Here is a 25,969-nt window from a genome sequence, read left to right on the forward strand (position 1 = left end):
ATTTTAAAAATTAATATTTAATTTAATTAATATTTTGTGAATTGTGGTGCAGCAAAAAGCGAAAACATGTGCACGACCTCTTTTCTTGGGTGTGTTCCCTTTCACCCTTCATTTCTTAGACCGTCACGCTTCCACCAATACAAATTTTATGCATACAGAAAATGACCTGTGGCAAAACACTCGGATTGCCTCAAGTAGAGTGTCAAAAACACCCGAGTGCCTACACACCCAGTGTTTAGCGGTGTTAGAGTGCCAGTGGATTGCTGCAGTTCTCTGGTATCAACGCCAGCCCATTGAGAAAGCATTTATTTAAAAGAGCCAACTTTATAAAACCTGAATAAATCAACACCAGAAGATTGCGATAGTGACGAGGCTCTCGCCAAGGGTCTTCCCCCAATATGAACCTAAGCATGTGCCATCGACGAGGGCCGTAAATTTGCCATGAACCACCAGATAAGATGGCAACCCATACGCATAGCTGATGGCTATATAAGCGCCACGACGACCCACGATCTCCATCAAGCGTTCATCGACTATTACAGCTGGTAATCATGGTTTCCAAAGTGGCTCTCCTTCTCGCCGTCCTGGTCTGCAGCCAGTACATGGCCCAGGGCGTCTACGTCGTCTCCAAGGCGGAGTGGGGTGGTCGCGGCGCCAAATGGACCGTTGGCCTGGGCAACTACCTCAGCTACGCCATCATCCACCACACCGCCGGCTCCTACTGCGAGACCCGTGCCCAGTGCAACGCCGTGCTGCAGAGCGTCCAGAATTACCACATGGACTCCCTGGGCTGGCCCGACATCGGCTACAACTTCCTGATCGGCGGAGACGGCAACGTGTACGAGGGACGTGGCTGGAACAACATGGGCGCCCACGCCGCCGAGTGGAACCCCTACAGCATCGGCATCAGCTTCCTGGGCAACTACAACTGGGACACCCTGGAGCCGAACATGATCTCCGCCGCCCAGCAGCTGCTCAACGACGCCGTCAACCGTGGCCAGCTCAGCTCCGGCTACATCCTGTACGGCCATCGCCAGGTCAGCGCCACCGAATGCCCCGGCACCCACATCTGGAACGAGATCCGCGGCTGGTCCCACTGGTCTGGCTAGGTCCTTGACACGAACCACAATCAATAAAGTTAAACGCACCGTAATCCTGTTGTTTGTCTTGACATTACATTGCTTTATTAGGCAGTCGGGCGAATCTGAATATTGTCTTGGAAACCATGGACCCACTGCAACTCTATGGCTGTTGTGTAAACTAGGAACAGCACGAATAGGGACCACATGAACAGCCCAGCGGATCGGCGGGCAACAAAGTTGAAGGTGAGGCTCCACCACAATGTGGTTGTGATGGTTATCACCAGGAATATGTAGATGGTTACACCGTCATCTCCATACAAGACTACTTGACCGTGGGAGTTGATTTTCTTCTGCAAAACCAATTCAATGCCCACGTTGACCACCAAACCTGCGGAAAAAGACTATTTTACTTATGACCTCTATAATGATCTTAAAGCAGAAAAATGTTTTAACACTACTTTTAACGCTATTACCATACAATTATTTAAGTTAAAGGTCAATTGTGCCTTAAATTCTGTTTGGCGTCAGGCTACTAAAGCGCCATCTGCTGGAGCAGATGGGCTTGATTCCTAGAGAAATTGGTTTTCTTAGATTTGGAAACACATTTTAGATGCTAATAACAATAGACATTGGATAGTCTAGCATTATCGACTTTCACCACTAACTATAAACTGAACCACCGATGATGGCGCCAAAAGCCATCTTTCCGTATCCATGCTTGGCGAGATGTCTATAGGCTATAAAGTCAGCCGCGGCAGCGGACACCGAGTTGAAGGTGATGCTCATGTAGGAGGGGGCCAGATCAAAGACGACCCCAATGATGGATATCAGCGCATCCATTTCCCAGGCACAAATCCAACAGAATATGATCACGGTGGAGATTGTAAGCGCGCAGTAAACCTGTCGGAGTTTAAGGGTATTTAATGGCTTCTCTAAAAAAATCGATCTTACCGAGTGATAAAACGGCGGGATGTCAGTGCGCGAGTGCACGAATACAACTATTGCCAGGGGCATCGTTACCAGTAGTGACCATATAGCCATCCGGAACTGAGGAACGTAATACCATTCCGCGTATTTGTGCACCAGCATAGCTAGGGGATGGTAAAATTACACGAACTTAGAATGCAATTATTTTAAATTGAAATAAATAGGTATATATTAACGAAAACATAAACTAAGTATAATGCATTCGAGTACAGTAAAGTAACCATTTTGAGTAAGTTTTTAAACAAACCGATAACCAATCGATTGGCAACTACAATATCATCAACTCATTGCCTATTTCTCTGCGCCTACGTACTCTCAACTAGTGCGAAGATCACGAATGGAGTCAGGACGATCTGTAAGCAGTTGAGCATCTTGCTCCAACCGTGCTTGATCAGCTGGTAGTCCACCAATGGAACCACCAAATGGAGCATTAGAGTGACCGGGGCCTTGAGGATTTGCAAAACGCGTGCACAGGTACCACTGAGGTACCATCCCTCTGAGTCGATCGGATTGATGGCATGGAGGAACTCGCTGAAGAGGAACAGATTTTTCGGATTTGCTTTGCTGTGGAGAATTCTTCGGTTGGTTTCCACGTCGACCTCCTTGTGATGAATCAAGGGCTTGGGTGTAACAAAGAAGCCTGCGTTGTATGTTCGCTTGCGATATAATTTAGACTCAAGGATTTGGATTTCGTCGTCCTGCTGTAAATTGTTCAAGCGAACAATCTTTTCAGTCAATATAAGATCATGTTCCCGGGATGACGGCGATTGTCTTAACACTTCAATATCCGCTCGAAGTTCTTCAAAATGTAATTTTAAAATATTACTTGAAGTCATTAGCCACTCACCTATACTCACTTCTTATTGCGTAACGTAGGAGGATCAGATCGACTATGTTTATTAGCAGGTATATCGGATAGATAATCAGTAGGACTGGAAACGTCAAATATAAATGGATTCTTAATGGGTTTAAATGGTTATCAGGTAAACTCACTGGCACCCTTTATCCATGGCGCTAGAGCAGTATCTTTCATGAAGAATCTCACCAGCTCCACGATTAGCAGGAGGAACAATAGATCCCTGAAGATACTGTGACCATTCATCCTAAAAGGCCGAATAAAGCACACCGCTCCTCCGCTCAAGCAAATTATCGTTAGGGCATTGGCCATGGCTATGTTGAAGGTGAGACCCTCCAGCCTGGCTGGCGACAGGTTGACCAGGAGATCGGGTGTGGAGTTGGCCACGCCCACGAGCACCACGCCCGCCATGTACTCGTTGATCCTCATTTTAAGAGCAGCGATCTTGAGTGTTGGTGCAAAGCTGCGAGGTTTTGGGGGTCAGCAGATCCCGGAAGACACTGCATGCTCATAAACTTACTAGTCGTTGACGCCCTCGTAGAGGATGCAAAGGAAGAAGCAGTAGATTAGTGCAAACAAGAGCATCACCACTATTTCGGTGATTTTATTGTCGATCTTGAAGGAGCAGTACATCATAACATAGTAGTTGAAGAAGTTGGTGATGTATTTGCAGTCGTCGATTTTTGTGGCCATTTCGCAACGATGGAGGTAATTGAAGTGCATCACCGCCAAGCAGCTCACCTGGGATTGTATTGGATTTTATGTTGTGGGTGCAAAAAAATGTTCTTTAGCATACTCACATTTTGCATAAAATCGCTCCCATTAAGGAAGCCTGTTAATTCAAAAGTATGTTGGTTAAAATCTCACTAGAAGGACATCGTACTTACTATAGGGGCTTGTATTTATTACATAATTTAAGGACATAGTGGTTTTCAATTAATTTATCTTTCAGATATTATTTCCAAAACCATAAGACTGCTTGACATAGATCGTATAACCAACTTGTAAATTTTTCGAATTCAGTTCATACTGCGAATAGTATGGGGAACAGCTATTTGAAAATGGTGCCTGGAAGTATGCAATTCTCGCTATACGTCTCAATTTCTTTGAAAATTTACCTTTACCTTTACATAATTCTGGACCACTGTTGAAATATGCTAAATATAATTAAATTTAATTTTAAAATAATACTTTACTTTACTGGCTTACTTTTGTGAGAAGATCGCCAACTGTAAGCGGAGAATTATGCGCGAGCCGATCCGTCAAAGGTGATAAGGACCCACCAAAAAAATGATCGTATAAATCAAAATCACCAGATTGTGACGAAGCTCTAAGTAAGGTGCTTCCCCCAACACGAATCTGAGCAAGTGCCATCGATTGGCATTGTAAATCAGTTATACGCTACCCGATAAGGAGCGATTTCTGACCACAGTTTGCTTTATAAGCGCCCCGAAGACCCACGATCTCCATCAAGCGATCGTCAACTATTACAGCTGGTAATCATGGTTTCCAAAGTGGCTCTCCTCCTCGCCATCCTGGTCTGCAGCCAGTACATGGCCCAGGGCGTCTACGTCGTCTCCAAGGCGGAGTGGGGTGGTCGCGGCGCCAAATGGACCGTTGGCCTGGGCAACTACCTCAGCTACGCCATCATCCACCACACCGCCGGCTCCTACTGCGAGACCCGTGCCCAGTGCAACGCCGTGCTGCAGAGCGTCCAGAACTACCACATGGACTCCCTGGGCTGGCCCGACATCGGCTACAACTTCCTGATCGGCGGAGACGGCAACGTGTACGAGGGACGTGGCTGGAACAACATGGGCGCCCACGCCGCCGAGTGGAACCCCTACAGCATCGGCATCAGCTTCCTGGGCAACTACAACTGGGACACCCTGGAGCCGAACATGATCTCCGCCGCCCAGCAGCTGCTCAACGACGCCGTCAACCGTGGCCAGCTCAGCTCCGGCTACATCCTGTACGGCCATCGCCAGGTCAGCGCCACCGAATGCCCCGGCACCCACATCTGGAACGAGATCCGCGGCTGGTCCCACTGGTCTGGTTAGAGTGGTTCCTGAAAACGTAATAAAATTGTTTGAAAGATATAATAGCGAATTCTATTCTTTCGGCAATTCGGGGATTGATTTGAATGCAGTCGTTTAAATGGCAAACAAGGAGAAACCAAATTGCAAAGTCCTGTTCCTATTATCCGTCTTCGTTTTGAACTGAACGCTCACGTTCAACTGTCATTCCCTGCATTTTACTGAAACTTTTAAAATTTATAAAAGAATGAGGATGTGTGCCTGCCCAGGAAGTTACAGAACCTTGTCCGAACTCTTTTTTTTTCCGAACTTGAAGCATTTTAGTTATTTCTTTCAAGGAAAGCCAAAACGGCTGGTACAAAAATGTAAAATTAACTTTCAAAACCGGACTGGGATATTAAATACCGCCAAAAGCAGCGGTCAACTTCACAATCGGTCGCAGACCAGAGCCAACTATTTGCCACTTGAACCGCAGTCTCATTAACGACATCCTCGTTAACAAAGTTGCTCTGAATGGGTTTCAGTTGTTTTTGTGCTTAATAACTTGCTTAAGCTTTCAGTTTTTAAGTTCACCTCCGTCCTGCCACAAGGAAAGCACTTGGTGGCACTCGGTTGGTTGGACAAAGTGGATTGACAAAGTGGTTCCAGCCCAACGCACTCACCTTGCTGTCCCTCTGCAGGTCCTTCGAGCTGCAGATTACAGTATTTTTACTTCCGTGATTACCTGTTACTTATCAAGATTTACGGGCTCTGTCTGGTCATTGGAAAGGGAAATTTCTGCAAGTCAGCTAACTCAACTTGTGGCTGATAAGATGAACTATAGTTCTGTAATGCCCCCTTTAAATCAGTTGTTAAGCATATACAATAATTTTAGTTATAACTAAATACGTTTTATTACTCAGCTCAGCAAGTACAAGCCATTTTAAATACTTAACCTAAAATATCCTTAAAGAGTTGGAAATACTACATACGGACAGCCGGACGGACATACGGACGTACGGACGGATAGACAGAGGGACGAAAATATGGTCGGAAACGCTCCCTTCTACCTATCGCAATAAATAAATCGATTCTACCCCCTTTACTTGTAGTAAATCGATGTTTCTGTAATCAAACAATAGTATTCTTTAAAGATAATGATACTTGTAGTCGCATTGTCTCCATAGAAGTTTCTAATTTTTTTTTGCTAACCACGAATGAGGGTATTTTGATAAGGTTTGCCTCATCGAAGTCTTTTTGAATCTACGTCATCCCACACTCAATGGGGAAAATAGTATAACCATTATCTTGTGGAACGCGTTTAAAATAGGGGCGTATATATGGCGGTGCTGCTAATGATCATCAATCCAATAAATAAAAGAATGCCCATTGTTTGCGACTCTGATTAAAAAATAATAATATTTTGGTCCGTGCCGTTCATTGATTCATATCAACCACTTATAATACCTACTCATAATTTTTAAAACACATATAAATAAGTACGGAAAAAATCACATCAATTCCGATAAGAGGGGTAAAAATGGCTGAATATAATTTATACAAGAACTTTTTGAATAGTCGTATGATGCTCGCAGCACGAGAACATTAGCAAATTGAGTTGAATTAAAATGAAAGTTAGTTATTTCACAAAAATTTTGTCTAGAACCAGGTATTGACCCTGTTTTTATTTTGGTTGTCACAAAACATCAAATTTTAAAGCCCTTATAAATAATACATAACACAGGGCTAGTTTTGTTGACATAAAAATCAGTTTATCTTTTATTAAGGTAAATGTAAAATTTAAATTTACTTGGACTTTCAAATTTTTTCAAAAGTATTTAACACTTATGGCACCGCAAGCTTTCAGGACTTGACTATCCGAACTCAAAGCTTTTCTAGCGAAAAAAGTTATTATCGAATTATGGGTTTTTTGGGTATCTAAGCCTATAAAATACTTTGTTTGGAGATTAGTCAGATTTATCCACTAGAATAAATTGAAATCTGAACATACACTTTCTATAAAGTCCATAAAATGCCACGTCCTATAAAGTTTCAAATGCTATAAAGCTCTAAAGCTTAGAATTTGGTGCGAATTTTTCAAATGGAAGCATCAGGAAATAATGTAAAGAATGTTTTATTATTTCTGCCAATAAATAAAAGTTAAAAAGCTATTAGTGTAAAAATCTACAGCTTTTGAATATTACCGTTGTGGAAATTCACTGGAGCTTTCCTATTTTAAAATATGTCAAATGTCATATAACCATTAATTCTGGAGTGAAAGGGCGTACTACATTCGTTAAAAATAAGTTAACAGGTAGAAGGAAGAGATATCAACCTCTGTCCGAGTCGACTTGGCCATGTCCATAAGAACCCCAAGATCTCGGGAAATATAGAAGCAAAAATGTTGAGATTGCGCGTGCGGAATCTAGTGACGCCTGCGCTGTGCAAGTTTTTTTCAGAACGTTGACACGCCCACGTTAAAACCCACAAGCACAAGCATTGTCTATCGATTCCAAAAGTATTTTAAAGTGTTCACCTTTTGTTGAGTATCTGTTAGATACTCGACTTCAACATTCTCTCTTCTTGTATTTATAATTTACTTAATAAGTAGAGTTTCCAATAATAATGAATTAAAGATAGCTAATTCTTGGTTTGTCGAAAGTGATACTTTCCTAATTAAAATTGAAAAAAACCTCAGCCGAATTTTCAAAAAGCTCTTAGACAACAATAAACGCTTTGTGGATCAGGTAGTTCTACTGCGGACAGGTATTCCCAATGCTTTGATAGGTCTTAGGCTGCACAATATATTGCCTCTTCTTGGACAAATTAATTAATGCCACTTGGGCTGATTAGAAGCGAGATTGGGTCTCCGTCATCGACGTATCAGGATCTGGCCGGCAGATAGCCCTCCTATCAGATGGAAGCACACGACCCGGACCGTAGCCCGAACCTGACACATCGGCTCGCAGGCGATAAGCTGGAGCGGTCGAAGTATATAAGGTCCGATCGGACGACAGGCCGCACAATCGATACGCAACCATGGCAAACAAAGCTCTCGTCCTTCTGGCCGTGCTCTTCTGCGCACAAGCCGTTCTCGGCGTGACCATCGTCTCCAAGTCGGAGTGGGGTGGTCGTTCCGCCACGAGCAAGACATCGCTGGCCAGCTACCTGAGCTATGCCGTGATCCACCACACCGCTGGAAACTACTGCAGCACCAAGGCCGCCTGCATCACCCAGCTGAAGAACATCCAGGCCTACCACATGGACTCCCTGGGCTGGGCCGATATCGGCTACAACTTCCTGATCGGCGGAGACGGCAACGTGTACGAGGGTCGCGGCTGGAACGTCATGGGTGCTCACGCCACCAACTGGAACTCCAAGTCCATTGGCATCTCCTTCCTGGGCAACTACAACACCAACACCCTCACCTCTGCTCAGATCACCGCTGCCAAGGGTCTGCTCTCCGACGCCGTCAGTCGCGGCCAGATCGTTTCCGGATACATCCTGTACGGACATCGCCAGGTCGGCTCCACCGAGTGCCCCGGCACCAACATCTGGAACGAGATCCGCACCTGGTCCAACTGGAAGGCTTAAGAGCACTAAGGAAATGCAGTAAAAAAATAAAAATCAGTTCCAATAAAATCTTAAGACTACAATCGCACACAATAATATAGACTCGGGTATTTTTTTCCGGGGAATTATTTCTTGGGAACACCTACGAATCTTATTATTAGTCATCACTTAATATGTGCATACATATATGTAATGATCGGGAATTTTTATGTAGCTTCTTTCCACAATAAACAATCAAAAGAAAATGTATAATTGGAATGAGATCTCTCTGGATGTTGATAATAGAATATTATCTTGTTTAAACTTTATAGTAGAGAACAAGGTCATTTTGCTTCTGCAGCATCTCGCCCCAATAAAAATATAGATCATCAACATTCCAACTTTATTGAAGAAAACCGATTCCCAAGTGGAATTAGGGTTTCAGCTCAAATTGGAAATTACATTATAATTTTCTTTAAATTAAAATCAAGTCGCAAACACAAATTAAATATAAACTAATTTTTATTCGAATATCTTTGCATATTTAGTACACAGTATACATTTAGATATTGTACACACATAAAACTTTACTGTTGCTGGTAATATCATCATAATTAATGGATTATGTCTGCCTGTGCTCTGAATTCAGTACACGGTATGCAATATGCATAGTCTTACGAGATAGCTTAAAACAAAGAACATCGTAAAGGTGTCTCAATGCCAGCGACACTCTCTGGTAACAACTACTTGGGCCTACACTATCCGAACTTCTCAGTCTAGTTCGGGCCAAATGAAAAACGTTCTAACAGATTGTTGCAGCTAAGACCGGGTCAGATGCGGCCGAAAAGGAATTGATGCTTTCCTTGCCAGCATCACAATATGTTTTTGGCTTTAATGCTTTTGTTTACTAAATAAGCAGCAACTAGAGCGTCTTAGTTGTACGTTAAACAACAATAATGAGCGATGGCTAATAGCGAAAACTTGTTTGCGTTTCGTTTTTCTAAAAACAGTGTTCAATACATTGAAGCAACCATTAAGACCGTGTATGTGTGCCTGGGAATGATAGCTGCGAGATGAGGGACCAGAAACCAGATCATCTGGGCAAGAAGAGGATGGCAGAGGTGTGCCTGGGAATGATAGCTGCGAGATGAGGGACCAGAAACCAGATCATCTGGGCAAGAAGAGGATGGCAGAGGGGTGGTCACCGCTGATCACAACCCACTCGCCATGAGAAGCAATCTTGTCGAAAGTACAGCTTAAGCCTGGCTTTCGTCGCGTCCGCCGAATACTTGTCCCGGGATGTTTGGCTGGCGATGCAGCGGTGACTGCGAAGGCACTTGCACCTGGGCATCGGCAACATCGTTGTAGGGCGGAGGAGGCGGAATGCCACCGATTACATCAACGCCAGCGTCAATAACCTCCAAATCGTCAGCTTCCTCGTCGACATTAGCGTTTACAGCTGCACCGCTGCGGCGCATTGGCGGCGTATTGGCATTGACATGCATAGTGTTGTTGTTGTTCGGTTGATCATTGTTATTATCCATGTTGTCATCCGTGTTGGAGGCTACGTTAGCGGTAGTGGCTGCTCCAAGGGCCACGAAGAGTGGGGCTACCGAAGGATTAACCTCCGCACCTCCAGCAGCTGCGTCTTCTCCTTCTTCGTAGTTTGACATGGCCACCTGATAAGATGGCGGTGGTGCCTGCTTCAAGTACTGGGCAATCGCTTCATCGTAATTGGGCAACAGAGTGGAGTAAGACCGCTCTTCGGCACCAAAGGTTCCGCCTACACTGTGGACTCCAGTCGGTGGCTCCAGGAAGGGGAACAGGGTGCGAACGTGTTGCTGACGGAGCGTCAAGTACTTGTAGCAGCGCCAAACGATACCAATGCAATAGGCCTTTAGAAACACAATACAGATGAATGCGACCAGGACAACAACAACAAGCTCCTCGGGCGGTAGTTCCAGCAGCTTCTCGCGCCAGGGCAAGCGATGCGACTCGGCAATGATTCTGTGAATGGCCTGCAGGTAGCACAGATATCCAGCGGCGGTAAGGCTATAATAACGAACAATGCATAAGTACATTAATCTCCCTTTTAAGGGAGTCCCAGAAACCTCTAGGGATTTAAGAAGGCTATTTTCGCTTTACTGAAGTAGCGGTTTAAATCTGTTGAGGTCTCTGTAACTCCGCCGATTGTAATCCTTACGTTGTAATGGCGAAATCAAACAACTGCAGACAGAAGAACGGCAACAGGTGGGAGGGTTTTCCCTTGATTGTTCCGTAGATCATCATCAGCGTGATGGCTATCATGCAGGTGCATACCAGTCCGCCCATATCGAAGTTCTCTGCAGGAGAAAATGGATATTTAAATGCGTTGCGGAACTTGCTCTCTCCACTGCTTACGGTAACGCTTACGATAGTTGAGGGAGTGGTCACGGTAGGCGTAGGGCGGTTCGACCTTGCTAAGGGGCGTGGGTAGGGCCGGTGCACTTAGATCCACGGTGTAGTCGTGCGTGCCGCCTTCCAATTCGTCCATCATCTCCGGACTGCGCCATATGACCGCTAGAACGCTTAGCGCCAAGATGTTCAAGAACTGAAAATAAACGTAGGCGCTTTTACTTACTAAAATAATGGAACTGTTTAATTGCACAGGAAGGCATACATATATAAGTATAAATATATATATTACAAGTTCTACAACCAACGTGTAGCTTAGTTAACGGTTGGGCTTAGTTAAATCAGACTTCTTTGCCTGGCAACTGAAGCAAACATTGCTGGCATCTACTGGTTCCAAAGATTTCCAATAATCCCGGTGCTGGCGTTGCGTGTAATTAAGATATTCAAGGAACGCGTCGTAGGTTAAGTCCAGCGTGTTCCTGCATTGCATTCGATGATGATAGGGACATTTCCGGTCGTATATCCAGGTGCGTTGCACGGGTGGCTTTACGCAAGTCTTATGCAAATACTGCTTAAAGGCCTCCCGATCTTCTCCATAAAACATCCGCGTGGTCGTGTACGCGATGCCTTCATGAATGGCTTGGCGCACAATTGGCTGCGCTACGATTCTCCCCACCCCCACAGATGTGACATCCGGTTTCTGCAAACGGATGAGCAACCACGGCGGGATTAGTCCAAAACGTATGCTGGATACAACATCCGTTACGTTTTCCTGTCTTTGAGGCCAGTGGTGGCTTAGCCACCGAGCGGCTGCCATGAAGACCTCCAGCTCCGTATTCACGCCTATCAGATCCGATTGGATCAGCAATAGCATTGATTTTAGCGGCAGTCTCAAAAACTCTTTCGATGCCACCAGCGTGAGAAAAAACTTTGAGACGCGCTCAAGATATTGCAAATGGATGACCTCAAGTTTCAGTATTTTCGCCTCAAAGTACAGCATCGCAGCGGAGTCCTCAGTGAATCCATGATCGAGGCAATACTTGCACTGCCTGACCAACTGTGGAATCTCCAGAAAATTTGCAGCGTGGAAAACTTCCAGGAGACCGAGTCGAGGCAGGATTGGCGTGTCCTCAATCATCCATTCGTAGATTAGGCCAAAGGAGCGTGGCGTAATCATCATTTCGGGCAGGTCCACGCTCAGGTCATTGCCCATATCGCGAAACATTCGCGAAAAGCTCTGTAAGACCATCAGGTGCACGGTATGCCTCGTCTTTCCTATGGTGATCTCAGAATTGGTCTTTGTACGTTGCTTCACAAGGCTCACAACCTCTTGGTATAAATTGACCTTCCCTTTTAGAGTCTTACTAATTTTCGATTTCTTTAAAAGCCCAGCTGTCGAGTAGCCCAATGAGAATAGTGTACGCTCTTTAAGGGTGTTGAAAGCGTCAGTCTGGATATTTAGTTCAGAAAGGGACGAGCAATTGATGGCAGTTGTATTGATGAACAAATCCTTTAGCTCATCATTCATCTCCTGTATCTCTTCATGCTCCTCCCCCGATTCGACATCCTTAGTCGCCTTAGGAGCATAGCTGCGCAGGTTGAATTTATCTGAGAAACCAATGTCAATAGGACAAGAACTGCCTTCCGGAAATGTGTATTCTGCGTGGGGCATTGCATTCGAATCTCGCAAATGCCTTCACCAGTTGGACAGCTTCCTCCGGATGGAATTTCATTGGAAGTTGTGGGGAATGTAGACTTTTGTGTGAGCAGAACAATATTTATAAAAATGTGAATAAGCTATGAAACGTCACAAACGAAGCAAAGATTCCCAAGGATCACGAGGGGGACTTCAATGATAGCTCAGCATTTAAAAGTATTTCGAGTGCGTTAGCAGGTGTATGGAGTCCGCTCATGAAGATAAGCTGGCAAAAAAGATGATAAGAAAGCTTCGCCTGATTTGATTTGCAACCTGTGTGCTGATAGATGACAGCTGAATTAACAATTCTCAGATTTATGGCAGCTCACTTCAGATTGTTGTTCCAGAAGAATATATCTTTCTTACCGAAAAGCAAGAGTAAACCACCACAAGAGTAAATATTTTCGCATCACTTGTCGAGTACGTGTAGTTATTAAAAATAACTTCAACGCTCATGTTTCTGGTTGCTGTTTGCTCAGATGGCTGCCGTTGGATATCCGATTCGGTATCTAAGTATCTCAGGTTGAAGGCCTTGCAACGACCCTAGATGCGGCAACTTGCCATCTTTAGTTTAATTATTCATCAGAAATCCATCATGAAATTTAATCTGCAGTGCGCCGCAGTATATCAACAATTGTCACTCTGGGGATGAGTCAACCAACCAAGCAACCTTCGATTTGCGGAATTGCTTTGTTTTTCAGGCCTCTAACGCTATGCATATCTACAAAATGTAAACAAAGAAACCCTTGAGATTGGACAGATTAGGGAAGATAACTCCACTGCTGTCCGCACCGTAATCAACCCATGTGACGGAGTTTTCTACTGGAAAACGTGACCTGATCAAATCATAAAGAAAGTTGCAGACCAGTCTAAAATACACACGGATAGCGAAGTGAGACAAATACTATTAACCAAGGGTTTTTGCTCAACGACTCAAATCTTTTATTGGCCGCAGTTTCGCACTCTCTTAAGGGCAGAGTATTCTCTTTCATTTTCAGAAGAGACGTCAAAGGTTTCTGGGTTACCTAAAACATTGATAACAAGACTGAAAATACTGCACTGTGCACATATCTATGCATTTTTATCTATCTTTTTTGGTTTAAAAAACTAAATTTTATGAAACTTATAAAAATTCGACAATGCTTTACATTTCTCCAAGTGTAGCGATTGCTTATACGAAGTCAGATCTTGTGAAAGGTTAGTTTCGGACAATGGACATGGGATGCGGAAACTTCCGCAGTGGAACCGATGGCAGAAATAAGTTGTTATGGCAAAAAGCCCCGATGATAGTAGTTAAATTTGATCAGATGACGCAGCAGCGGCCAATCAGCCACCCATTGACGTCACAGGCGGGGAAAGTGCAGAGTTGGCTCGTCTTCGCAAAGTTTTGCAGGCATTGGCTGATTGATTTTTCCCTTGCGTGACACTGAGCAGGGTCAAAGGTTTTTCGCAAATGCCGCAGGACTGCATGCGTGCGTGTACCTCGATATACACACACGCATGTACCATATGTGTCCACCGTGTACTGGAAAGGGTTAATGGGTAACCCGCTTGGTGCACTTACCAGGTGCCACAATCCGATCATCAAGGTGGCCGTGTGGACATGCAGGCCGAAGCAGCAGGTGAACTCCTTCAGGTGACGGTTTCCGGTGCTGCTGCTACTTCCGGCGGCACCATTGTTGTTGTTGCTGTGGAGCTGGTTGCGTTGGGGACCCATCTTGAGGTGGATCCTGAACATTGCACGCCCCACGAAACTGCGGCTGTGGAAAATGAATGCGAAAACGAAAGCGATAACGATAACGAGTGCAGAAAACAATCAGCAATTGTGGGTGTTTTATTCCTCCCACGGATGGGTGTGTGTGTATATGTGTGTTTAGGTGTAGGTGTGAGTTGCATCTACGCGTATGTATGCATTTGTATTTATGTGTGCCACTTTTTCACGGCTGCTGCTTTGACCTTTTGCACTCTAATTCGGCAATTGATTCACTCTCCCTTATAAGGCGTACCTTTGATTTGTGGGCCAATGCAACTTGCACTGGTTTTCAACTCCGATTTATATATGCAGCTCTCGATGTATTCAAATTTATTTAACTGCTGCGCAGCACAGAAGACCCGTGAGCACTAATCTCTGAAAGTGGTAAAATACCGCGCGACACGGTCACACTGACATTATGCGTTTTGCAAAGCGGTAACGTTTATACGAGTCATGATCATGATTTTATACAATCATTTTTAAATTAGTTGTCATGTTGGATGTTCAAATGTTAAACAACAACACGAAGAGATCTAAGCTCAATTATTTCTAAATATTCATAGTTTATGTATTTTGCGTCCCCAAATTTAAATTGATATGTTTTTATTACTATTATCGTAAAGTAAATATGAATTTTAAAATGTGCGGTAAGTGGAGCGAACGCTGAAGCGCCTATCAGCAAACATCGATAGCAGCGATGAAATCAAAATGCTTGCCTTGCTATCGTAGGGTGGCCATAACTAACAGATTTGGAGAGCCAACTGCAGCAAAACAGAGATAAAATTGACAGTGAACGGAATTGAAATGGCTTAAACCGCATGCCTAATCAGACTCGCGTAGAATTTTAGTCCGTGTTTATTTTATTTATTGAAACGAAGCCAGTGAACGTGGAGTGCAATTGCTGTTATATAAAAGCACGGCACTGTAACTGCATTTTTACAGTAAGTTTCGTTTATCAGTTCCCCTTTGTGTACCTTGTTTCCTTCAGTTTTGCGTCGTTCGTTAGCGCTCTCTCTCTCTCTATCTCTTTAGTACGTATCTATCCCTCCCCTTCTCTGTTTTTCCCAAATACGTCACCCACCGAATTCACTTTTGTTTGCTATTTATAGCTTCGGATTAACTGCACTTCGCAGCCAGGAACATGGGGATAAAAAAAAAGAAACAGTTGCTGGTCTAGTGGTCCGTTTTTCATATCTCTATATCGCCAAACGCGCGTTATCAGGGCCAAACAACAGGCAATCGTAAATAGTGCGAATAAACACGCTTTTTGCGTTGTCAATCAGCTGATTTTGCATCCATAAATAAAGGAGCGCTGCCTGTGGCCCTATCTGCATGTTAAACACACTTATTAACCTGCTACAAACACCTATCTCCGATTTCGGACGTTCCAAATTTTCTAGCCGCGGTGGCTCAGTCGTCTAAGGCAACTGGAATTCCCCACGAAATTCCGTGCGCGAGTTCGAGTTCGAGTCTCCGCCCATGCTTGTTGGCTTTTTTCGACGATCACCCACGTTATTTAGCCGTTAACTCCTTGGGCAACATTAATTTTTTTTTGTCATTTTACATGTGTAAAAAAAAGAGAATCTTAGATGTGTCCTTTAAAAATGTTTGTAGTGGGTCTTCAAAGAGAAGGTCATATGCTTATGACTTCCGGACGATACATTTCAAAAGCAAACCTTTACCTCCAAGCTGCAGTAGATTAAATCTGTCAAGCGTAAAAACTTGTTATTAAGTTGATTTTAAACATATTTTAAAATCGTTTGGAAATGCACCTAATCTTACCACCATCGAAACAAAAGCTTCAGTGCATTGCAAATGCTTTAGTAGAGCCCAACAAATTATTAGTACACGATAAAAATATGTTTATGTTTTCCCTACACTTTCCTTTAATTTCTTAACTACGACTTGTGGAAACTCGGGTTATACTTGGAGGTCCGGCTTTGTTTGGTGGTCTTGGTCCACCCCCTTTTGTTTGTTTCTCTCTCAATCTTCAATTCTCTCTGCTCTCTGGCTTCAAGTGGTGACGTAATTTAAAGCGCTGCAATCGTCTTGTTTTGGTCTTATAAGAAATACACGCTTTGAAAACCGGTTTGGAACACTTTACTCTTGTTTTCGGAACTGCGCCACACCAAAACAAACCTTTCTCCACCAGGGCAAAATCATCATCATCATTATTTTAGGCTCAGTCTGCGTCCGAATAGATAACCATAGTCTGAGACTGTCCGGTCGTCCATATCAATGAGATCCAATGAGGTGACGAAAGCGTCCGTTTCATTGTTTATGGGCAGCAAATACACATATGTATATACGTGTAGTATCAGTCCAACGCGGCCTTGACATGGTTACATCAGTTCGTCCAGTTCCAGCATTTGGCGGCAAAGCATAAACACAACATGAACGCGCATGGAATCGAGCTCGTTTGATCTCATTCTAATTATAGAGTCCCGCCCCTTCAAAATTACCCAAAAATGTTTGCGCTACAGTGCGGTTCAGGTCGTTAAAATCGCTTTAAACGGATGCTTCTCTGATTCTTACTAGATTATGTATTCCATGCACACAATCTTAATAGACTCTACAAATTCAAATGCCTGTTGTCGACCTTAATAAAATAAATGTTACCTTTATAAACACCTTTAAAAACTAAAATATTAAGACACATGACTCATAAAATCTAATAATTAATCTTGGGCTTATTGCGTACCTAATCAAAAAGACTAAGCTAGATATCAGTTTAGTTACTTGCAATCTACAAATGCATTTTAGTTTTCCGACCACCGTGTGTCTTGATTGCAACAGACGCATCGCAGTTCAGATATCTTATGACATCACCATTGTTTATGAATGGATGCGCTTTCCACTTGGTTTTAGGGCCTGTAAGGTCGCCTACACTTATGTTCGCCCACCCGGGAAAGGTTTTACCGCCTTAACAGCGGCTGGCGTTACAGTTTGGCGGAACGAAACTGGGTCAACTGGTTCCATTGGGGGCACCATCAACACGCAATCTGTCAGATCGATAACCGTACCTTATTTTATTGTAAACTCAATTTACGTAGAGAAAACTAAGAAAAAATTGTATATATGTATATTGTTTCAGAGTAAGAATTCCTGCGCTCAGCCATGGGCCAAATCGTGGGATCCATGCATATGAACGTCGCTGAGGTGTTCAGCAATCGACGGAAGCGGAAGCGCAGCACTGATTCTTCTTTGGGGAAGGATGACCCGGCCCAGTTGGACACCACGCAGCCCAAAAAGTAAGTGGTTACCATTCTACGCCCAACCAGCACTCAATAACTTCATTTCCGTAGAAAAAAGCTTCTTACTACCACCCAGTACATATACAAGGCGCTCTTCAAGGAGGAAAAGAACTCGGATGTGGCTGTCATGGCTCTGGATAAGGTCTGGCACCTGCATAAGGTGTACCTGAGCCAGAGTCCTTACTTCTACACTATGTTCAATGGGACGTGGCGAGAGGCTCAGCAGAATTTCATTCAGATCACAATCCTGGACGACCGGATCACCGTGGCTAGCCTGGATGCTGTCTTTGGTTCCATGTATTCCGATGAGATCGAAATCGAGTCAGCTGATGTTATCTCGGTATTGGCCACAGCCACGTTGTTCCACTTAGACGGGATCATCGACAAGTGTGCCGAGGTGATGGTGGATAACATTAGCCCGGAGACAGCTATCCAGTACTATGAGGCCGCCTGCCAGTACGGTGTGGTCGGAGTCAAGAAGTCCACCTTTCAGTGGTTCCAAATCAATCTGCTAAGCATTTATAGTAAGCAACCAAACCTGCTTAGGCACATTTCCATTGAGCTGATGAGTGCCCTGACCGCCAGTCCCGATTTGTATGTGATGCAGACGGAATTCTCGCTGTACACACTACTGCGCACATGGATGTTCCTGCGACTGCATCCCGACTACGATCCAGAGGACCCGGTCCAGCGGGCGGAGGCGCTAAAGACGCAGGAGCTTTTGGTTAATGCCGGCGTGGAGACGCATGCGCCAAGCGGTGATGTCGTCCAGTGGACATACTTTACCAGCCGCACGGAGGAACGCTCGTTCTTGGCCACGCCCGAGGGGCAGCCTTATGTGAAGGTCTTTCAGAAGCTACGAACCCAGTACCTGACCAACCACTACATGGATCTAAAAATTATATACAATGACAATATTATACCCAAGGAGTGGCTGTATCGGCACATTCACAACCACTGGGATGCATTACTACGGATCGATCATGGGCAGGAGGATTGGTAAGTCTTCTGAAGCCTCTCCTGAAATTATGTCATAAAAAACTAAAATTCTTTTTCTACATTTACAGTAGTCCTCAGCAGCTGGACGATGAGCAGTTCTTTGAGAACTGCATGCGATGCGGACGTATGTTGCTTGAGCCTGGCTACCAGAAGTGGCGCTGGACGGGCTTCAACTTTGGCATGGATCTCATCCTAATAATGGACTCGCGCAGACTGAACATTCGTCGACACCATCGGCACGAGCACGAGCGAGTGCTTAGCCTGCAGACGAAACGCAAGTTCATGGTCCGCACCACGGTGACCTCGATAAACGCCCAGCGCCAGGCAGTCTTCACCCAAACGTCCGAAATCTGTTCTCTTAGCCTCGAAAAGAACGAGGAGGTGCCGCTCATGGTGTTAGACCCGAAGTTGGTGCATCCACTTCTCATTTCAATAAACATGCTGGTGGTAATGCCACCGAATCAGAGTTTCAAGGAAGTGGTTCCGCTCAGCGAGGAGGCGACAACCTCGCTGTCCATACCCATTTCGGAGATCGGAGCAAACAGCGACAGACCGCTGTCCCCGTCCAGTGCTGATGATTCGGCCGTTTTCATTGGCGACTCTGAGCCTTCGACGCCATCCTCGCCTGCCCCACGGCCCAGAATCGCTTGGTCGGCTAGCGATACGGGCGCCATCTGCGGGCAACTGGCGTGCTGAGCACGATCATAGGAGCAGTCCACCAAACCAATACCAGTACCACCACTACCACCATTTTTTGTTCATTTACCCGCAGCAGTTCGGGGTCGTTGTAGTTGTTTTGTAAATTCGTTTTTCGCCATCGCGATTAGCTACGGCTGATCCATCCATCTAGACGTTTGTACATTGAGTATAAGCATATCCGCAATCGTTTTGGAATGCGCAGATCTATATTTTTGTATATCGTTTACATCACTAGTATCATTGAATGACGCTTTACGTCATCTACTTAATTGGAGTAGACGCACGCTCTAGTGCCCTCGCACAATATCTAGGCGTTGCATATAGTTTGTAAATTCGGAATTAAAGATTAATTGTTATGTTTAAGTAACAAGAAAAAACGCGGCAAAGAAATTATGGTTTAAGCGTCTTCGAATCCTGCAAGTTCAACGCATGTAATTACTGTCCCTAACACATTTTTACTCGCTAAATGTACGCACAGTAACTATTACCTTGAGTGATCATTTATTAAAGATTACACTTAATTCAAATCTGATTTGATTTAGTTTTGTTTGTAGTCCAGGTCGAGAAGGTCCCTCACCACAGATTCCTGCCAAGACTTTAAAAAGTCCATCAACATCCACTGAGCCTGTGGTCGGCATTCTTCCCCAGCAGCGGTTTTTCGCAGTTTCTCCAGGACCCAGTTGACTTTTTTGCTCCGCGATCGATACGTGTAGTTAAATCTTCGCGCAGCAGCGATAAAGGGTTTTCTCTCCGACTGACTCATGCAATTCCACACCTTGCTGGCAATTAGAGTTACCCGACCCGAGGACAAGTGACCAAGGCAGTTGTTGGAACATTTTCGAAAGTGGGCCAGAAACTGAAAGAACGGGTTGCGTCCATTGCAATCGTCGTTGTGCTTTAGCACCGCATGTCCACTGATCGACGTCGCCTTGGCGGCACGGTTGCAATGGGCCGACCTTACTCTATTCTTTTTTACAGCACATCCCATTTTGGGAGAAATTTGAAAACATCTGAATTATACTTGTATACATATATGTATTTGTATAACAATTAATTCAAAGTACATATTCAGGGTCGTTTAACAATTGAATTGTTTGCATTTAACAACAGAAAATTTAATTAGATTTACCTAGTTCCATACTGACACCAAACAAATTCGCTTTCTCGGCTATAGATATACATGAATTGATTAGAGAATATTTGCCGGATATCGTGTACGCTTCGAGAAATATGGTTTAGTAGTAAAAGAGTTCCGGAAAGTTCGTCTCGTAGATGGGCTTCTCATTGCTGGCTTGCAACTGACTGGTCTTGGTGTCGCTTTGGGTGATCTGACGCTCCACGGCTAGCGAGTTGAAAAGCTCGTTAAGGCGGTTCTGGATGAGATCGTGCTGGAAATGAATGGAAACCACGACATTAATGTTTAAACTAACTGCATTTGATATCAAGAGTTCCTTAAGAACGATTTTTTTTTAGTGCTGGAGCACTAAAAGCACAAGCATTTGTATTCTATCCTGATGAGCAGTGTCAGTTAGACACAGGATTTTCTTGTAAAGAAGAGATCGGATTTCTTCACTCACCTTAGGTTCTGTGCGTCTCATAAGGTCGTCGAACTCGCCCTCGCGGAAGGTGCGCACTATCTGCATCTGGCGCTCGCGTTGCTCCCGCTTAGCGGCCTCAGTTGGCTCCGCCAGAGCTCGCTTCATGGCGTCGAAGTTGAACTCCGGCGCAAGGAGCTTTTTGCACACTCCCGGCGAGCTGCTAACGCTGTCCACATCGCCGTTGTAGACCGTCAGATCCGCCGAGCTGTTGCGCTGCGTCAGCTGGTTGCTTACCGACTCCACCCAAGAGTGACGGTGACCTGGGTGATCCGTCTGGTTAAGCGAGTACGGAGCACCAGTGTTGAGGCGTTGGGCGTCCATGCCCGCGTTCTGCAAGCACTCGCCCAGCGCCAACTTATCTATGGCCAAGTGCGGCAGCTGCAGATTAAACGTCTTTCCGGCTAGCTTCTTGGGCTCGAGCAGTGGGGGAAGGAAATGGCTGGCCTCCTCGCGCCGTGCGTCCACTATCTTTTGAGCATACTCCAGAAGGTTGTTGATGCCACTAACACGCGAGATAAGCACCAGCAGGCCAATTGAGATGGCATGCAGACTACATTTGTGTACGTTTCCCAGAGTGTCCACAGTGCAGGCTACCTGCTGGATTCTGTAGGAGGAACAACACGATTAGAATGTTTTTTAGAAACTACCAAAGCAATCTTACCCGAGGATAAACAGAAGAAACTCTTGCACGGTCTCGTTGCAGGACATTTCCACGATGAGTAGAGCAGCGGTATTAAAACTGGAGGTCAGGGCGTCAACCCGATCCGACAATGCCATTGAGTCGATCAACGCCTGCATGATGTTGGCGCCGTATTTGTGCGTGAAAATTATGTCGGAGCGCGACGGCGGCTCTTGGGAGAGAGCCGGGTATGGCTTCACACTCACGCTGCTGAGCACCTGCTCGTTCTGATGACGATCTAGAAGAGCCTGCAATATTTGCATCACAACCATACGCGTGGGATTGTGTGGAGCGCGTGCCATCTTGAGCAGCGGCTGCAGGAAGGAGGCAGGGAAAGCCTTTTCGAAGGAGACGGTGCTGTACTGAGTGCCAACCTTGAGCAGCGATTTAAGCAGAATGTTCTGCAGCATTTGGTCGCCCTTGCTCTTCTTGGACAGGTCCGGCACGGTGTTCATGATGAACAGCATGATCTCGATCTTTTGATAGTCGGGATGATGGTTGGCAAATTCGCCTAGTGCGTTGATCAGCGCCTCCTGGTATTGTGACTCCTCTGGTGTAATCTCGCTGGTAGTGCTCACACTAGTCCGCAGGTGGGTCAGCAGGTTGTTGATGATATCCAGGGCCGAGGGACCGACACTCTCTCCCGCTGCAATAGCTATAATCTTCGACAGAACCACGGCGAGCGAAGTGCGTGTTTTTGGAGAGGACTTGAAGTTGTTGTCCAGATGCTGCATCAGCGTCTCCACCACGGTATACGAGTACTGTGGCTGTATGGAGATCATCACGATGCGGAATGTGTGAATGGCAAATGTGTTGGGCACCCACAACTCGTGTCGGTCCAAGTGGCTGTAAATCAGAAAGGGTAAACCTCTGATTAGCAACGAGTTGCTATTCCTCGGGGGTGCTACTTACGTCAGCAGTGGCTTTAGCACACTGCGAATGTGACCGAAGGAGGCGCGTCCCACCAGCTCACGGAGAACTTCCTCGGCCAAGGCCGGTGGCGTCACATTGGTGGCGTCCTCTACGGGCGTTAGATCCCCGGACTGCAGTGATAAAAAATGTGTTAGTATAGAGACCGAAACAGACGATAAAGGTTACTAGTTAGAGTTTACAAATATGCTTATGTAATGGAACAATTCGATTTGATCATTACCGCCAGTAAATTTTTCTTCACGAACATAACGTTTACACAAAACTGTTTGGTTGTTGTTGTGTGTTGGTTGTGTTGTGGTTGGTTTGGGTTTGGTTTGCATTAACAAAATACACGAAAACGAAATGCAAAATACATCGAAATTAGTACAATAATTGGCCAATAAGACAGGCAACTGGGATGGATGACTGTATCCATCGCCGAAGGGCTGGACAAGGCTCAAGACCCTGAGAATACACACCTGCATATTGAACAGCAGCGAGGGCACAATCTTCTCCATGTGCTCCGCCTCCCAGATGTTCTCCACAAGATCGTCGGACACTGTTTTCCGGATGACGCCCTGCAATCCTTTGATTCCAGCCAGACGCAGACTGTCACGCATGCTAGCCGCATCGCTGTGGCACATCGAAGAGAACTTCGAGATGAAGAAGTCGTATCGTCGATGGTAAGATGGTGTGTCCTCGTTGATGTTAGCGAACTTCACAAACTGCAAGGGCAGAGGAGTGAGTAGAGTAAAGTGAAGTGATCCACCAAGTGAGGACTTACCGAATTGGTGGCCATTATCTTAAGGTTGGGGTTCGAGTCCTCCAAAAGCTTCTGAACCATCCGCAGGAAAGACTCAACAAACAAGTTGAGTGTGGTCTGGGCATGACAAGCCTGCAGCAGCAGGTCCATGGCCTCCATGGCAATTTCGGCTAGTCTAAACAAGAGCAAAGATTAACAAGCTGATTACGTAGCGAGTTCTTGAGCCACTTACTTATAGCGCTTTCGGTTAATATCCTTGGTGGCCTTTTGGTACAGGTACTCCCCAATCCGGTCCAGCTTGTCCGGCGAGCTCAGCGAGTAGAAGGTCAGCTTCTCCATGTTCGACTTGACTAGCCCGTCCTCCGGGTTAACCGGGAAGATGTTATCGACCAAGCGCTTGTAGCGCGGCCTGAGCGCGGAGCAGCATCCGCAGCAGCCTAGAAGAGCGCAGGGAAAAGCACAGCGGTTAGAGGGATTGGGCAGACAGACGTGGATGCAGCGGTAGGTGAACATGGCGCCACCGCTCCGCTGGAGAGAGTGATGGTGGTGGAGGCGATAGTGGTGGTGTGAAAACCGACTCGGGTCGACTGGGTGCGACCACCATTTTCCGCTTAATCTTATCGCGATAATTGCCCCAGTGGACTATAGTTTTGCTGTTTGCATGATTGGACGGCTCATCGCTCGTAGGTTGATGGCTTCCGCCGCACGACTTCCGCGCTGCCCCACAGAGCACCACCCAACTCCATCGATTTGTCGGTGTCGTCATTCCTCCTGGCCAATTGACTGATTGCGAGGTCATCTGGCTCAATGGCCCGTGGCACGCCAAGGGGATGACACCTGAGCCCGCCAACAGCTTACCAGGCATTTTGGCGTCGCGATTCACTTCTCGGGGTCTTTATCGCGGCATTAGATAATAAAACGCGGCGATAAAAGAGCACAGCGCGACTTTTCTTTTGTTTTCCTTTGGTGGATGAGACACTCTCGGCCGACCTATCGATAGGCAAGTGGTGTGACCGTGCGATTAGTGCAGGCAAATACTGTGTAGAGTGCGGTGTAAGAACACTGCCATACTGTAAAGTGATAATTGTAATCGCAAACTTGAAAATTATGCCCACTGTGCGGGGTTAGAATTTGCTATTTGAATTTCACTTTAAATTATGCCATATCTAACACAATCGTCAAAAACCGGGTTTATTTTTTTTTATAACATATTAGCTTATAATGTTCGTTTATTTACTATTAATTAATAGTTTAAAAGTTATAATAGTTAAAAAGTTATATATAAACTACATTGACTAAAAACCGTAGTCAACCTTAAAACTATTATAACATTTAAAATTTCTTTCATGATTGCATTAAATCTTATTTATATATATTTCTATAAATATTGTTACTTTTAGAGAGAATCTCCTTCATCATATGTACTTACAACTGGGATCCGTGCACTTTTGCACGAAGCTGTCGAAGAACTCGGGCAGTTCCGGTGGCTCGAAGCAGCAGCGAATCAAGGCCATGTCGGGATGCCAATATCAGGGATTCAATCAGCCCGCTCCGCCCAGGACGTTGACCATGAACTTTGGGTATTTTTAGCGCGAAACTTTGTGCCTCCGCACAGGTTGTTGTTGCTCCGGGTCAGCTGATGGCGCGACTAACGGGACGAAAGCTCGGATTCACTGGCCATGGAGCTTTTTATGCCCATTGTGGCCAGCTTATATCACAGGGGTCTTCACTTTTTGGCCTGGCCAAATGATGCCATTCGAACATTTTTGGAATGACACGCGCCTATGAATACTAATTCAGGTAATAAGTCCGTTTTATCCTACGTTCACTACTGTTACTAGGGAAAGGCAACCGACTTGGCAAACTATAACTGATGGATGAAGCCTACAAATTCGAGATAAATAGAACACAAACCGCACGCAGCGAGAACAACAAACAGAATGGAAAATGTGCTTGGTGAAAATGTGTTTTTCGCACTAAAGCTCCGCGCACTTTTCGGGTTTCCTCCGCGAAGCTCCCCAGAGGCCTAAAGGCAAAGCTCAGGGGATAAGTCGAGCTTTCAGCCTCCCGCTTTTCATTCATAAAATGCGTTTTTGTGCGGGCTGAAGAGGGGGAGTTCTAAAATTCTTCGGCCTTCGCTACGTATACCGTTATGGGCGCACAATTAAGCACTCCAAAACGAATTGCTAAACGAACTCTTGACAATTCACAAAGAGTGCACTGAAAGAAGTGGCAAATGATTACCATTAACTTTTAACAATTAATACTAAACTTATTTTAAAAGTAACAAATTTTATTCGCTGACTTGAGAAAGGGTGTATACAATTTTGCAAGCTAATGATTTTTCAGCATATTAAGAATTTCCTTCAATGTAACTGTCTTAATTACTCATTCCGTGGTTGAAAGTCACACATTTTCCCACTGTGTATATTCAAAGAGCGCTTCACACGCCAGTATCGTGGGTTGACAACTTTATTAAAGCGAAATGGGTTCCTTCGATTTGGCAGGGGGTTACGGGTTGGGGGGTCGATGTGGACGTGCTTTATAGTTTCTTGACCGACGATGACGATCGATGATTTATTTGTATGTGCTGCTTATTTCTCTGACTTTTTGATTAATTACTGTGATATTCAAATATTCAAGTGTGTGACTGTAAAAGCGCAAAGGGTGATAATGTAAATACAGAGGTGCTTCAAAAAGTAGAACCAGCTGTCACAGGGTTTTTTACCA

At 45.1% G+C, this 25,969-nt stretch overlaps 9 protein-coding genes across 13 annotated transcripts; 4 read left to right on the plus strand and 5 right to left on the minus strand.

Annotated features, from left to right (window-relative positions):
• The first annotated feature begins 527 nt into the window (after window positions 1-527).
• LOC117137965 (peptidoglycan-recognition protein SC1a) lies at window positions 528-1,153 on the plus strand. The gene has a single exon (XM_033299736.1). It carries the CDS (start codon window positions 552-554, stop codon window positions 1,107-1,109), a length of 558 nt encoding a protein of 185 aa, XP_033155627.1. The 5' UTR covers window positions 528-551; the 3' UTR covers window positions 1,110-1,153.
• Window positions 1,108-3,891, minus strand: LOC117137964 (mitochondrial sodium/calcium exchanger protein). 2 transcript variants are annotated; one of them, XM_033299735.1, is made up of 9 exons: window positions 3,813-3,891; window positions 3,726-3,757; window positions 3,446-3,666; window positions 3,063-3,388; window positions 2,927-3,001; window positions 2,383-2,868; window positions 2,034-2,173; window positions 1,748-1,982; window positions 1,108-1,470 (listed from the first exon to the last, which is right to left on the minus strand). In XM_033299735.1, the coding sequence occupies exons 1-9, from the start codon at window positions 3,847-3,849 to the stop codon at window positions 1,187-1,189; spliced, it is 1,836 nt and encodes a 611-aa protein (XP_033155626.1). In that variant the 5' UTR covers window positions 3,850-3,891; the 3' UTR covers window positions 1,108-1,186. The 2 variants fall into 2 exon arrangements, 1 of the variants encoding a protein (XP_033155626.1); XR_004459171.1 differs by having other exon boundaries at window positions 1,394-1,470; window positions 1,556-1,982.
• Window positions 3,892-4,392: 501 nt separating this feature from the next.
• LOC117136533 (peptidoglycan-recognition protein SC1a-like) lies at window positions 4,393-5,027 on the plus strand. The gene has a single exon (XM_033297482.1). It carries the CDS (start codon window positions 4,428-4,430, stop codon window positions 4,983-4,985), a length of 558 nt encoding a protein of 185 aa, XP_033153373.1. The 5' UTR covers window positions 4,393-4,427; the 3' UTR covers window positions 4,986-5,027.
• A 2,938-nt stretch (window positions 5,028-7,965) lies between these two features.
• LOC117136385 (peptidoglycan-recognition protein SC2) lies at window positions 7,966-8,609 on the plus strand. The gene has a single exon (XM_033297277.1). The coding sequence runs from the start codon at window positions 7,980-7,982 to the stop codon at window positions 8,532-8,534; it is 555 nt and encodes a 184-aa protein (XP_033153168.1). The 5' UTR covers window positions 7,966-7,979; the 3' UTR covers window positions 8,535-8,609.
• Window positions 8,610-9,059: 450 nt separating this feature from the next.
• On the minus strand, window positions 9,060-14,718 carry LOC117136570 (tetraspanning orphan receptor). 2 transcript variants are annotated; one of them, XM_033297527.1, is made up of 5 exons: window positions 14,589-14,718; window positions 14,147-14,342; window positions 10,905-11,082; window positions 10,696-10,834; window positions 9,060-10,544 (listed from the first exon to the last, which is right to left on the minus strand). In XM_033297527.1, exons 2-5 carry the CDS (start codon window positions 14,318-14,320, stop codon window positions 9,749-9,751), a joined length of 1,287 nt encoding a protein of 428 aa, XP_033153418.1. In that variant the 5' UTR covers window positions 14,321-14,342; window positions 14,589-14,718; the 3' UTR covers window positions 9,060-9,748. The 2 variants fall into 2 exon arrangements, with proteins under 2 accessions (XP_033153418.1, XP_033153417.1); XM_033297526.1 differs by having other exon boundaries at window positions 10,893-11,082.
• LOC117136569 (kelch-like protein 26) lies at window positions 11,093-14,138 on the minus strand. The gene has a single exon (XM_033297525.1). The coding sequence runs from the start codon at window positions 12,556-12,558 to the stop codon at window positions 11,206-11,208; it is 1,353 nt and encodes a 450-aa protein (XP_033153416.1). The 5' UTR covers window positions 12,559-14,138; the 3' UTR covers window positions 11,093-11,205.
• A 342-nt stretch (window positions 14,719-15,060) lies between the features above and the next one.
• On the plus strand, window positions 15,061-19,819 carry LOC117135899 (protein germ cell-less). Its single transcript, XM_033296447.1, has 4 exons — window positions 15,061-15,276; window positions 17,430-17,586; window positions 17,641-18,588; window positions 18,657-19,819. The coding sequence occupies exons 2-4, from the start codon at window positions 17,453-17,455 to the stop codon at window positions 19,282-19,284; spliced, it is 1,710 nt and encodes a 569-aa protein (XP_033152338.1). The 5' UTR covers window positions 15,061-15,276; window positions 17,430-17,452; the 3' UTR covers window positions 19,285-19,819.
• Window positions 19,803-20,303, minus strand: LOC117135900. Its single transcript, XM_033296449.1, has one exon. It carries the CDS (start codon window positions 20,273-20,275, stop codon window positions 19,826-19,828), a length of 450 nt encoding a protein of 149 aa, XP_033152340.1. The 5' UTR covers window positions 20,276-20,303; the 3' UTR covers window positions 19,803-19,825.
• On the minus strand, window positions 20,303-24,753 carry LOC117135898 (protein EFR3 homolog cmp44E). Of its 3 annotated transcripts, none has more exons than XM_033296444.1 (9): window positions 24,669-24,753; window positions 23,472-23,676; window positions 23,261-23,414; window positions 22,956-23,201; window positions 22,718-22,759; window positions 22,477-22,607; window positions 21,547-22,410; window positions 20,865-21,489; window positions 20,303-20,675 (listed from the first exon to the last, which is right to left on the minus strand). In XM_033296444.1, exons 1-9 carry the CDS (start codon window positions 24,751-24,753, stop codon window positions 20,523-20,525), a joined length of 2,505 nt encoding a protein of 834 aa, XP_033152335.1. In that variant the 3' UTR covers window positions 20,303-20,522. The 3 variants fall into 3 exon arrangements, with proteins under 3 accessions (XP_033152335.1, XP_033152337.1, XP_033152336.1); XM_033296446.1 differs by lacking the exon at window positions 24,669-24,753 and adding an exon at window positions 24,098-24,236 and having other exon boundaries at window positions 20,523-20,675; XM_033296445.1 differs by lacking the exon at window positions 22,718-22,759 and having other exon boundaries at window positions 20,523-20,675.
• Between the last annotated feature and the right edge of the window lie 1,216 nt (window positions 24,754-25,969).

This window comes from Drosophila mauritiana, chromosome 2R (assembly GCF_004382145.1).
Source record: "Drosophila mauritiana strain mau12 chromosome 2R, ASM438214v1, whole genome shotgun sequence".
NCBI lineage: Eukaryota > Metazoa > Arthropoda > Insecta > Diptera > Drosophilidae > Drosophila > Drosophila mauritiana.

Excerpts from the sequence above, each read along its gene's own strand:
- LOC117135899 (XM_033296447.1), top strand. The coding sequence starts at position 17,453 with ATGGGCCAAATCGTGGGATCCATGCATATGAACGTCGCTGAGGTGTTC. Across the intron at positions 17,587-17,640 it reads GACACCACGCAGCCCAAAAA|AAAAAAGCTTCTTACTACCA; the intron begins GTAAGTGGTTAC and ends TCATTTCCGTAG. Across the intron at positions 18,589-18,656 it reads GATCATGGGCAGGAGGATTG|TAGTCCTCAGCAGCTGGACG; the intron begins GTAAGTCTTCTG and ends CTACATTTACAG.
- LOC117137965 (XM_033299736.1), top strand. The coding sequence starts at position 552 with ATGGTTTCCAAAGTGGCTCTCCTTCTCGCCGTCCTGGTCTGCAGCCAG.
- LOC117137964 (XM_033299735.1), bottom strand. The coding sequence starts at position 3,849 with ATGTCCTTAAATTATGTAATAAATACAAGCCCCTATA. Across the intron at positions 3,667-3,725 it reads GGAGCGATTTTATGCAAAAT|GTGAGCTGCTTGGCGGTGAT; the intron begins GTGAGTATGCTA and ends ATACAATCCCAG. Across the intron at positions 1,471-1,747 it reads CATCGGTGGTTCAGTTTATA|GTTTGGTGGTCAACGTGGGC; the intron begins GTTAGTGGTGAA and ends CTTTTTCCGCAG.
- LOC117135898 (XM_033296444.1), bottom strand. The coding sequence starts at position 24,753 with ATGGCCTTGATTCGCTGCTGCTTCGAGCCACCGGAACTGCCCGAGTTC. Across the intron at positions 22,760-22,955 it reads CGCTGCTGTTCAATATGCAG|TTTTGTGTAAACGTTATGTT; the intron begins GTGTGTATTCTC and ends ACAACCAAACAG. Across the intron at positions 22,411-22,476 it reads GTGCTAAAGCCACTGCTGAC|CCACTTGGACCGACACGAGT; the intron begins GTAAGTAGCACC and ends TCTGATTTACAG.
- LOC117136569 (XM_033297525.1), bottom strand. The coding sequence starts at position 12,558 with ATGCCCCACGCAGAATACACATTTCCGGAAGGCAGTTCTTGTCCTATT.
- LOC117136385 (XM_033297277.1), top strand. The coding sequence starts at position 7,980 with ATGGCAAACAAAGCTCTCGTCCTTCTGGCCGTGCTCTTCTGCGCACAA.
- LOC117136570 (XM_033297526.1), bottom strand. The coding sequence starts at position 14,320 with ATGTTCAGGATCCACCTCAAGATGGGTCCCCAACGCAACCAGCTCCAC. Across the intron at positions 11,083-14,146 it reads TGATCGGATTGTGGCACCTG|TTCTTGAACATCTTGGCGCT; the intron begins GTAAGTGCACCA and ends GTTTATTTTCAG. Across the intron at positions 10,835-10,892 it reads CAACTATCGTAAGCGTTACC|AGAACTTCGATATGGGCGGA; the intron begins GTAAGCAGTGGA and ends TTTCTCCTGCAG.
- LOC117135900 (XM_033296449.1), bottom strand. The coding sequence starts at position 20,275 with ATGGGATGTGCTGTAAAAAAGAATAGAGTAAGGTCGGCCCATTGCAAC.
- LOC117136533 (XM_033297482.1), top strand. The coding sequence starts at position 4,428 with ATGGTTTCCAAAGTGGCTCTCCTCCTCGCCATCCTGGTCTGCAGCCAG.